Source organism: Alosa sapidissima, chromosome 24, assembly GCF_018492685.1.
Source record: "Alosa sapidissima isolate fAloSap1 chromosome 24, fAloSap1.pri, whole genome shotgun sequence".
NCBI classification, from domain to species: domain Eukaryota; kingdom Metazoa; phylum Chordata; class Actinopteri; order Clupeiformes; family Clupeidae; genus Alosa; species Alosa sapidissima.
In genome coordinates this window covers 17,172,234-17,184,442 of record NC_055980.1, presented here as the reverse complement: position 1 = coordinate 17,184,442, position 12,209 = coordinate 17,172,234, and the positions used below count along the sequence as shown (strand labels likewise).

The following is a 12,209-nucleotide window of genomic DNA, read 5'->3' as shown; positions in this document are numbered from 1 at the left end:
TCAAGACTGTGTCCTTTTCTCTATCTTTTTTTTCTTTTCTTTCCAGGCCAGCACAGTACAGTCACTCCGTCTGATCTGAGTGTCCCTGTGTGATTTTTGTTCCTGGTCATATGAATGATTATGTCTGGTTGTTCTGCTATGTTTCACCAAATTTTAGTTTAGATTCTTTTTTATTTTTTATTATCACTTGGATATGATTAGACTGTAATATGCAGGTGTGGAAGAAATTATTATAACACAATGCAATGCAATCTCACATTTCACATTTCAGTTTCAAACAATCTCTAGCATGCAAAATTGATAATAAAAATATGCATTATCATAGTGTTTGCCAAATGAAATAAACACATTTTCCTGATATATAGTATGATATATCTATCATAAGACCTGAAATTAGTGTGATTTAAGGTTTCAGATATATTCATACAATTCCAAAAAGATGGCGCATAAATAGGAATAATAAAAATAGTGATTTAAAAAAAGCTCTGAAGCTGTGGCACTGAGGTAATCAGAAATATCCCAGTAACACAAAAATGATTCACTTGATTGATATATAGCCATATATATATACACACCTAATAATTTAAGAAAGGCTTCACAGATTATATTCTGAATTATATTCTGATTATATTCTAGCAGTTGATTAGGTATTCTCTCATTTTAGTCCCCCATAAACGTAATAACATTATGTGTCACACTGAAAGCATGACCATGCTCATGGTAAGTGGCCTTTTTCATGGTCACTGTACCCACTCCAGGAAGGCGGCACCGACATCTCACCCACCTCTAACCGATGGCGTTCGGACCAGACCTCGTGTCGCCACGTGCCCCTTGGCGCTGGGGAAGCGGAACTGGTTGGGGATGGTGGCGTAAGCTTGGGGTGCGTAGAAGACAGGCGCGCCCAGGTAGGCGGCAGAGGGGTCGTACACCTGGCCCAGGGTGTAGGTGTACTCTCCCTGCAGGAGCGCTGCCCCACGCCCACCTGTGCCCCGGGTGTAACGCACGTAGCTGTCCTTGTCCACGGGCTTGGCTAGGGTCACTTCAATGGGAGAGCCGTCCACAATCTGTGGTTTTACGCGAGTAAAGTCAGACGAAATATACAATGCAAAGTACTTTGGTGTGTATGTTGAGTATTCTTTTACAATCTTCTTAAGTAACTTAAACAACATAGAAGTATTATGTATGATATGGATGTCCTTATCAAATATTATTACACAATATTAACCTTTACCCTTAACAAAAACTCTACCCAAGGAGTGTTACTCTAAGAAGATAAAATGCTAAAATTGGTTGTTTACAATGAATTTGAGTTAAAATCAATTATAAGTTAAAGTAAAGTGATTTCAGTTAAAATCAATTATATTCTGTTTACTTTATTATTTTATTTAAAGTCTACTGTATTCTAATTCATCTTGAAAAGCTCCTAACTTTGAGTATCGTCACTGGGGAGACTCCACAAACTAACAGAGCTAACAGAGGCAGTAAACAACTCCCCGAAAAGAATCTTTGAGGAGAACCCCAGGCTTCACGGGTGTTCTTTAGCAGAATTATTTTTCAGGAACATTCCCAAATATGGAAAATGGAGAAGAAAACCATTCCGACACCTTCGTATCAGGGCCATGAAGACCACAAATGATGCACTCATTTACATTTTGCTTTGAAGTACTGGGAGAGAAATTAGGTTTGATGAGCACGATCGACAAAGATGAAAGAGATACTATTGGTTGCACATCATAACGCTATCTCCATTGAAATAGATGGGGTCAAAGTTCAGCAACTGATATAAGTGACTGTTTTTGTTCATGAATAAACACCTTTTCCAAATGAAATGCTAGCTGAAGTTGTGACAAAAACACTTTTTAAAGATAAGATAATAAAGAGAGCTGACATCTAATCTAATCTAATTTTAGATTAAAACGGAAAATGGCGTATACTATCTAAAAACACAACTGACATGATATCGATGAATAGACAAAGACACCACCTTTCCATTCAGAGCATCCATGGCACTGATAGCATCCTCCCTCTGACCAAAGTGGACAAAAGCGTAGTCCCTGATCTTTTTCACCCGTTCCACAGATCCTGTTCATGAAGCAACACACACACACACACACACACACACACACACACACACACACACACACACACACACACACACACACACACACACTTTAATGAAGGAAAAGTTGCTAGACACAAGGTAAAACATCACAAATATTACTTACAAAGAAAAAATAATGTTCAAAATGTTTGGGAGTAATGCATTTGTGACCGTGATAGATGAATCCAGCAAGCTGAACAACTGAAGCTAAACAAGGACAATGTCTTTAAAGTACTTTAAAGTAATTTTCCTGATTTAAATTTATTTTTCATAATTTGTATAACACAGTGGCCTCTAGAGCTGCACTCTGGTCTGTGAGGCTCCCCCAAGCGTACCTGGTTTGATGCTGTTAAACTCTTTTTCAATCGTCTCTTCTGTGGTCCCCAGCATCAGGTTACGCACGTACAGGATTTTCACCGTTGCCATGGTATCCTCATCCACTTCGACCTCTGGCTCGGCCCAGTCCACCGCAATGGCGTGACCCCAAAGCTGGATCCGCCCTGAGGAAGCGGAGAGGGAGAGAGAGCAGACCGAATGTTGTCGTCACGGTTACATTTGGGTCAGGTCACTCTGGGTCAAGACACTCAATTCTTGTAACTTAAGCCCCATCACCCAGTAATGGAAAACAAAATTGATCATATACCAATGAACTGGTTTCCTGAAGGAAGCCATTTCACAGGAGAAATTACATTTTGAATAGTCTCACCACTGACGAGCTAATATACTTGAACTGGCTGTCTGAAATGTTGCAAGAGTATTCCAAATTGCTACTTCAATCTCTACCCTTCAGGGGCGCTCACATTGGAAACCTCACATGTTTTGATTTGACAGCCAGAACTTGAGTTCAGTTTCACTTATTGATGTATTATTTTTATTTAATTTTCTGCTATTTGACATGGCCATCCTTAACTGTGCCACAACATAATTTTCTTAGAATCACATAACCAAGAATATTTTGAATCGGTTGACCTCGTCTGACACTCTCCCTCTGGCAAACGTTTGTACAAAGTATGGCAGCGGTTTCCATCATTCCATCATTCATGTGATGTAAATTATACTGGGTAGAAATACACTATAAAGTGGTACTGTCTGGGCATTCATCATAAAGATCTTCATTTCAATAGATCCTCAACATTCAATTTCAGATCCTCAGATTGTCAGCAAGTATTAAATCAAATTCGTTAATTTTCTTTTATTTTTCTAACTTTACATATAGAATGCACCTAATAATTTTTCTTTTTTTCATTATTGCTAAAGATTCTAAAGTTGTAAGCTTTGTAAATCCCTTTGGATAAAACCATCTACTATACATTTTAATATATAATAAACCTTGAACCTTACATTTTTTAGTGTACATTTTTTAGTGTCCATGCTGCTCGTCTGTTACCTGGCAACAGTTTCCGACGGGCCATGGCAGCGGCACGGTGGCTCTCATACTCCACAAAGGCGAAGCCGCGGTTCTTGCTCTTGTCGGCGGCGCTGGGGTACACGATGACGTCCACGACGCCATCGGTCACTTTCTTCATCTCTGCCAGGATCTCCTCCTTCTTCTTGGTTTTGGGGATTCCGCCGACGAACAGGCGACAGTTGTCCACGCTGGCACAGACTCCCAACAGTCGGCCGTTCCTGAGGGAACGGTTGAACTTTAGAATTTGGGAAACTGGGAGGACATCTTTCGGCGCTTCTTAAGCAATGTGGTTAATTGACTGAAATTGTGTATTGCTTGGTCTGTTCACTATACTTTGGGACACCAAGGAGACCACCTTCTACAATTCTTCATTCCTGAAATTGGGTTCGACCAGTTAGCCTATAGCTTCCTGCTAGCACCCACTTTCTGTGTATTATGCTAAGTTAGACTGGGTTATGGCACTTACAGAGAAGAGATGGATATGTATCCTCTTACCTAACTCTGGGTTAGATGGTAAATAAGCAAATTTACCAAAAAGTTGGTGTGTTCCTTTAAATATAAGTATAAGTACAGTATAAGTATGTATAGTAAGTATAAGTATATAGTATACTGTATATACTCTTTTGATCCCGTGAGGGAAATTTGGTCTCTGCATTTATCCCAATCCGTGAATTAGTGAAACACACACAGCACACAGTGAATGCACAGTGAGGTGAAGCACACACTAACCTGGACCAGTGAGCTGCCTGCTACAGCGGCGCTCGGGGAGCAGTGAGGGGTTAGGTGCCTGCTCAAGGGCACTTCAGCAGTGGATGTGGGCATAGGAGAACAGTGCTCAACCACTTTCCCTGCCCACATTTTTCCTACTGGTCGTGGATAGAACCGGCAACCCTACAAGCCCGAAGCCCTAACCAGTAGGACACGGCTGCCCCACTGGCCTGTCCTACTTGTGTAGGCTTGGTTAATGTATGCGGGGGAGAGAGACAGAGAGACGGAAGCTAAGCTAATCTTTCTCAGCCTACCTGAAGCAAGGCTTGGCTGATGGCACTGTGTTGCACAAACAAAATCAGGAGGGTGCTTTCTTTGTCAGTCAGCGATTCTGTCTAATTACTATTGAGTGTGTGTGTGTGTGTGTGTGTGTGTGTGTGCATATATCTAAGTGTGTGTTATCATGTGTGTATGTGTTTATCTACTTATGATTGTGCTCACTGTCCATAAGGAGTACATCTAGTTGATTGATTATAACCACAGTAACTATGGATTCAAGGGTCTTGCATACAGTACATGGCTAAATGCTGTTATAAAGCTTTTATAAAGCCAATTAAATACAGCACCTGGAGGGACATTGTTGACTTCCTGGAATGGTGTATTGTTTGGTCTTATTTACTTTGTTTGTTTCCTGTTTACAGATCAAGGACTGTGAACGAACACCAGTGCTTTTTGGGCAGACATCACCAAACGCACCTAACAGAGGGGTAGAGCACCAAGAGAAGATGTTGAATTTGATGTGTCTATTAGGTAGAAATTGGGGACTACTCCTTTAATCAGCCAGAAAGAAGAGAAAAGATTGCTCTAGTAAAGTAAAGGTGCCCACTGGGTTTGTATCTTAAAGAACACTATCACTATGTAGGGCACAAACAACATCTGCACTTTACTTGACAGTATCGACATACTGTAAGAGTGACATGACACTGTCGTGAACACATGACACTGTCATGACACATGAAACCTAACCCTAACCCTGACCCTAATACTAACCTCTAGTCCTAATCCTAACCCTAAACCTAACCCTAACCTTAACTTTTTATGACAAAAAACGAATGTCACTTAATAACAAGCATTATGTCATAAACGTTTATGACTTGTTTATGAGCCGTTAATGACAGTGTCATGTCACTCTTATGTTGACACTGTCAAGTAAAGTGTAACCCAACATCTTTATCAGACAGACTAAGGTTCAAACTTGGCTTCTTTTTCTGACAAGAGAAGTTGTGCAGACCACCTTTTCAGTTTTAAAAAAATCTGCCACCTTTTTGTTCCAAAAAGCAGCTGGAAGCATCTTTTTCGGTTATCCGCTTGTCAAAAAACAATGTGACATAAGGCGTTTTACAGCTAGAAGTTGAACGTTTCTCAACTTTAAAAACAGCTCTAAGCTGCAGAAAAAGACGCCCACAATCGCGTTTTAAAAGAAGTCGAGGACTTTTTTGATAACATGGTCTACTCCATAGGATTATAATGTAAAACGGATGCCGGCAGTTGCAAAAATGATGCCTAGTCTGAACATAGCCTAATATATGCCATAGGGCAGATTATCATCAGATAGCTAACCCATAACAACTCTTCCTCAAGGCAATTGAACTTTTCCCCTCTTATTTTCAACTTTCACCCACATAGCAATGACCTTTGCTGATAACTTACTTACATTTGCAAGTCATTATAGACACGCCTTCATCGACACATAGGCTACCTCACCCCCAAGACAAAAATATAAGAGAAATTCATAAAATGATGAATTCAAAAACTTTGACTTGTGTCCATCTTCTCCACCAGACAGCCGCTGAGTTGTCTACCTCCATATGAAAAGAGAGTGTCTACATACCTGATTTCATAATTATTGAGGTGCTTCATAGCGGTCTTGGCCTCTTGCTTTGTGCCGAAAGTCACAAATGCATAGCCTCGGTTGTTGCCGTTGAAGTCCATCATCATCCGTACCTCATAGATCTTTCCAAACTGTGAAGTGAAGAAGTAGAGCAATTTGGTTTCTCAAATGGCCTCACCAGGAGATCACTTTGCACAACAAACCATGTTTTATATAGCTTATTATGCAGACTGTAACAACTGTTGAAAACATTTGTGCAGTGAGTGACTTTCACAAATGTGTAGAGTGAAAGGCTATGCTAATATAAAACATGTTCATACACATCTTACATGTATTAAGTAAATTGCACAGAATAGAGCTCAATACAATAAAAAGGTGTCTGCTAAATTCCATAACCATAACCATAACAATTACCTTTTTTTCTAAGAAATGTTTTTGGGCTTTGTGTAACTTCAATTTCACAGGACAATGAAAAGAGAGAGATGGGGTGAGATTGGGAAATGACCCGGGTCAGACTCAAACCCTAGTGGGTGTGTGGACCCAAATATGGTATGGGCACTGTAGCCAGTTGTGCCACAGCGCACCCCTTACAATTAGCTTTTGAAGCATATTTATTGATATGAACTGAGAAAATGGAGCTGTTACCTTCTCGCAGAGCGGCACCAGCTCATCTTCAAAGAGGTCACGAGGCAGCTTGCCCACAAAGATCTCACTCCCTCTCTCAGGAGGGGGGCCTTCCCAGCCAGGAGGGGGGCCGCCATATCGCCTCTGTCCATTTTCCTGTCAGAGCGCAACACACACACACACACACACACACACACACACACACACACACACACACACACACACACACAGAGAGAAAGAGAGTAGGAAGAAGAAGGTGAGTTATATCAGTCTATCAGCAGTTGATTGTGGAAATGCAGCAGAAACATTTAACAGCACCCAAACTGATTTATGCTATCAGGGTGATATCAAGAGGATAAACATTTGATTAATGAACAACAGTGACAGCGCCGTACCAATGAAGACATTTGGTACACATACAATCATTGTTAAAGTTCAGTTATATCAGAAACCAGGGCATAAATACTGGGGCTGTTTCTTATAGCTTCCTGTGGGTGGCAGCACATCATCATCATATAACCAAAAAGGGTAAACATCTCAACATTAAGTAAACATTCTTACATAAAGATAGATTGCCAGTGAATTGGTCCTATCTTTAATCTATTTCAAATGCATTTGCATGGATACATTTGAAATGGATACATGTATGGATGCTCAAATGGGTAAATTTGACATGGATACATCATGGATACATTGATTTGACAGTATCAGAGAAGATGTTCTGTTGCAATTGAACTACATGGTGACCACAAGAGCAAGTGAAGGTAGGTGGTGATGGTAGTCTATATTCCTACCTGGTGCAAGTGATATCCTGTGCGTTGGATGAGGGTACGCAACGCGGCCTCTTTCTGGGTGCCTGCCAGTCCATCCCCGGATTTTTGATTGGTTTCCATTGTGAATGATTATCAGCAATAAATCAGAAGAATTAGGGGTGCTCACTGAAATTAAACCAAAGTTCAGGACAAGATCAATGACATGGGAAATGGGCCTCGCTCATTTGAATGACATTGGCTGCTGTTGCCTTTATGAAACAAGAGATTTGTTTTTTTCCCACTGGATTTTTTGTCTTTGCTTTCTAGGGAAAAAATTGCTGAATGGAAAATTGCGTTCTTATGGCCAGTCTGGGTAACTGTCTCACATGAAAGAAGCCAAACACTCTCAACTGTATCATTATAGTTCATCAGAACTTAAATAATAAAATGAAGCTTATCCGGCAATTATCCATCATCTGGCTAAACTGCACCCAAACGTACACGTCTTTTTTGATGTCTGAATCAATGCAGAGGCTATGTTTCAGCTATTGTCTGTTTAGGTAACCGACAGATCCCCGAATGGCCATGTTCATGTTGACAGCATTAAAGCAGCGGTGCTGTCTAAGGTCAAGGACCACAGCATAATTATTAACTACCTCGAATCAAGCTGGCAGACCACCACTCTGTGCTACGACCCTAGCCTATATATCCCCGAATCGCTCCGTGTTTCATGTTAATAACAATGAATATAAAAACTATGGCTAATATTCGTCTATGAACATTTTCATGTAAGCTACTTTACAATTAAATTCTGCCACACCCCCAGAACGCCCACTCAACGTGGTTTTAAGTGGTTTCTATCCTATAATGACTGAGGGGTTAATTAAATCACCAACACAATGGTTTTTAGTTAAGCATCCATTAAAATGTAGGCTAATCATCATCTGTGTCTTTTATTCACATAATAGATCAAAGAGATAGCTGACGAGCGACCAAATTAGGTCATAGTTGGCAAACCTTTTGAGTTGTCCTTAGAGTTGTTGTAATGTCCTTACACCTATTCATTTGATATATTTTAAACATGTTCGTTAATACTCTAGACGGCCATGAAATCTCATCTTTCATTATTTCCAAGAAACCGAAATTACTCAACTAATAATTGCTCAGTGGCTTTTTCGACAGCCCATGAGCCGTGAGGAAAATGTGGAGACGTGAGGTGACCTTTCCATTCATCTTGCATCTTCTCATAACAGCGGGAGCTCGAGGCAGTATCGGTTTTCAACCAACGTTCTCAACAAGCACCACGCCAGGAATAAAATTAAAAGTAAAATCACCTGAGTTTCTACATCTGTTAAAACGATAAGCTGTAGTTCTGTGGCACAAGTCACCCAAATAGCATAATGGCTATCTGTTTCTCTCATAAACCTTTATTGTAGGCTATAGCCTAAGCTACGACAGCGCTATTTTGTTCTCTTTAAAATCACTTACAAGAGAAAATTATAAGAAAAGGAAAACAAAACAGACATTGAAAAAATATGCCTGTCTTTTTAAAGCATCACTGGCAGGCGCATGAAACGTTGCTGTAATGCTAACTATGGACTCTCTAGGACGACCTGGTTACGGTTTGCATAAACAAGATAACTGGACGACAGCTTATCTGCCTGACATCAGTACCTGCTTTTTGGAGCTCTGTTGACTAAGGCTAAATACACACAGGATCGAAGGCCACCACGTTGGCTAGAACTACCTAGTCGGTAATTCTGTATGCTGTGTGTTAATATCTGCAAATACAACAGATTCAACACAAATATAAAGTGTGCTGCTTTAAGAGAAGGTTATGGATTAAAGCTGAAATGGCAAACGCTTGGTTGTACATAGGCCTACAGAGAAATTAAAATAATCTGCAGAATTTCCGACTTCACTGGGCACCATATGTTACTACAATTGAACCGTTTAGTGGAAGTTGTATGCAATTTTGGCAAATAAAGACTTGGTTATACCTCCATCTTTCACATGGATACATTTTGTTATTCAACCTGTCAACTGCTCCACTAGTAATACACCCAAACACAATGAAGAAGGTGGCAAACTTCACCTCTCTATCCAGAATTGTTGCATCAATGTTAATTCAGCTACAGGCCATTAGGCCTACACTGAATAGTTATTCCAATGAATGGATGAAAAAAGGTTGCTACCTCATTGTGTTAACCTCTCTTCCCACTCCTCTCCCACTTCTCTCTGCTCGCATGCATTCAACCTCCTCTCCAAGGATAGAACCAGTTTTGCCTGGCACCATTCCCTCTCATATCTCACCTCCACCACGTACCAATCATCAACACAAGTCGCATAGCTCAGCATTTGAATAAAAGTGACCACGTACAGGTAATAATAAACGACTACATCTCTACCACCACACCTACGTCTCCACTACCAGACCCAGGCGTCAGCTGAGAAACAGATGCTGGTGTTTACCCTCATGCCATGTCCCTCACATTAAACTATACAAACACACACACACACACATACATGTACACAGGCGCATACACACCTGCGAGTTAAGGAAAAGAGAGAGAAAGAGAGAAAAAAACAAGTTTAAAATAGTGTACCTAAGCAATTTCAGAGATCACCACCCGGAAGCCTCAGACCTTCATTCTGGTGAATTTGGCAACGTGTCGCTGGGGGTGACTTGGTAATCCCATCATATCAAACTCCAAAGGTTCACTGTCTTGCTCTGCGGCTTTACAAGCCCCGGCGGTTAAACATTAACTAGCTCCTATCTCTCCTCTCCCCGCGGCCTCCCCCTCTGCACCCACAGGCCTTTGACCAGGAACAGCAAGAGCATGGAGCCAGAGAGACCTTGCTGAAGAGGGACTGTGTCAGGGGATTAGGACAGCGTATGGTGATCTGAATGTCCTTTTGCATCACGCACACTTCTTGCTGTTACTACCAGTTGAATTTGAAATACGATTATTACACACATGTGTAATTTGGTTCATTCATTAACTTTACTCATTTGAATCATTATGCAAAGCATTTTTCCAGTACGTTGGTAGCATATGTGTTCCATAGAGAGATAATTGTGGTTAAGTGCTGACATAGTTGAGCATTTAACAAGAAAGAAAATGTCTCTCAAAATCTATGCCTTGTGTCTCTGTATTTAGAACTTTCCAATGTGCTGTTCAGATATTTCTATGGGCTCCAGTTTCTTTGGAATTTACCCCATAACAGCATTAGGTAATGCTTAATGCCTTTCTTCCCCATCATCACACAAATACAGACAACAAACACGCATGCATGCACGCACGCACGCACACACAAACACACACACACATACACACACACACACACACACAAACACACACACATAAACACACACACCAAACATCACCATTAAATAGATCGATGAGGATGTACGCCTGTGGATTTGAGTCTTTGACAAGGTCTACACAGGGGCCTCTCAGTGTGGCGTCTTCATTGCCATTAGACCTAGGCTCCATATAAGTGTGTGTGTGTGTGTTTCGTATGAGCGTGTCGTTATTGACCGGGCAAATACACTACTGCGGCTACCTTGTTGTTCTGCCCCGTGTTTGCTGTCTCGCCTTATTTGTTTGAGTTAGATAGGGGGTAGAGGGAGCCAGGTCGGGGTATTAGGGGTGATTAGCCCACCGGGGGTGGGGTGGTGGGGTGGTTGTCCGACTTCAAATGAACACAGATTCTATGTCATATCTGTTTTTTGTGGGTATAGTATAGGTTAAAATGCTTGTCCATAATATACTGAACAAACCTTTCAACTGATGTATTGGACCTGATAAGGATTATGGCTTCCCTAATGAGAGTGAGTGAGGGAGAGAGGGAGAGAGTGAGAGACAAAATGAGGGAGACAAAAAAAGAGTAAAAGAGAGAAAGAAAGTGAGAGAAAGAGAGTGATAGAGAGAGAGGGCGAGAGAGGGTTGTGGTTTCTGGCTTTGTATCAATCACTGGCCAGTTCTGAATCTGAGTCTCCATGTTGTTGGTCATTTTTTAAGTTTAACGTTTCTCTGCCGTCCACAGAGAAAACAGTCATTCAAGTTGCTATGAACTTATGTGAACCTCAGCAAGAACCTTTGATTATTCTCCCCAGTGCCTAACCCTGACTAGAACTTGTGCAAGCTCCATTTATGCAACTACTTTTTGTGTGTGCCATTGCCAATGTCTGTGTGTTTGTAAATGTGTGTGTGTGTGTGTGTGTGTGTGTGTATGTGTGTGTCGGTTCGTCTGTATGCCCGCCCATGTTTGTGTTATCTCTTAAAAAGTCAGATAATATGTTCCACTCTCCATGTTGAGTATTTTTCATTACTGATAATGTGAAGAAAGGGTTAGTGAGCTGAATGGGACTTTACACACACAGGTGTATTTGGCTAACTAGCGCCCCCGTGTGGCCTGACATTGACCGACAGGGTGGAGGCAGGGACAGGCAGGCATGTGTGATGCTATCACTGCAGGGTTGCTAATTTGGTATGATCTCATCAGCCATTTGAATCACAGCACAGCTTTAACAATGTTGATGAATGCTGCTAGGTCTAACCTGCTTTTGAACTGCTGGAGGAGAGCCCAGTATGAGGTAATTAGATAAGTGGCTGTTGTAGCTGAGTGGGTTTCTGCTGCTGCTGCTGCTGCTGCTGTTGTTACTGCCACTGTCTTCCAAGAATACATGTGTGTAGCCATGTTGAAAATGTGACACACATT

At 41.2% G+C, this 12,209-nt stretch overlaps 1 protein-coding gene across 3 annotated transcripts in view; it reads right to left on the bottom strand.

Moving 5' to 3' along the window:
- The window catches only part of a1cf (apobec1 complementation factor), a 13,347-nt gene extending 3,145 nt beyond the window's left edge, over positions 1–10,202 (bottom strand). For 2 of the 3 annotated variants that reach the window (XM_042083404.1, XM_042083406.1), the window contains exons 1-8: positions 10,091–10,202; positions 7,527–7,670; positions 6,754–6,888; positions 6,109–6,239; positions 3,489–3,727; positions 2,437–2,601; positions 1,985–2,082; positions 785–1,064 (exon numbers count right to left, since the gene is read on the bottom strand). In XM_042083404.1, the coding sequence (XP_041939338.1) occupies positions 785–1,064; positions 1,985–2,082; positions 2,437–2,601; positions 3,489–3,727; positions 6,109–6,239; positions 6,754–6,888; positions 7,527–7,625 (1,147 nt within the window). In that variant the 5' untranslated portion in view covers positions 7,626–7,670; positions 10,091–10,202. Of the gene's footprint in view, positions 1–784; positions 1,065–1,984; positions 2,083–2,436; positions 2,602–3,488; positions 3,728–6,108; positions 6,240–6,753; positions 6,889–7,526; positions 7,671–9,679; positions 9,902–10,090 lie in introns of those variants that run through there. The other variant, XM_042083405.1, reaches the window with a different exon arrangement.
- Positions 10,203–12,209: the final 2,007 nt, after the last annotated feature.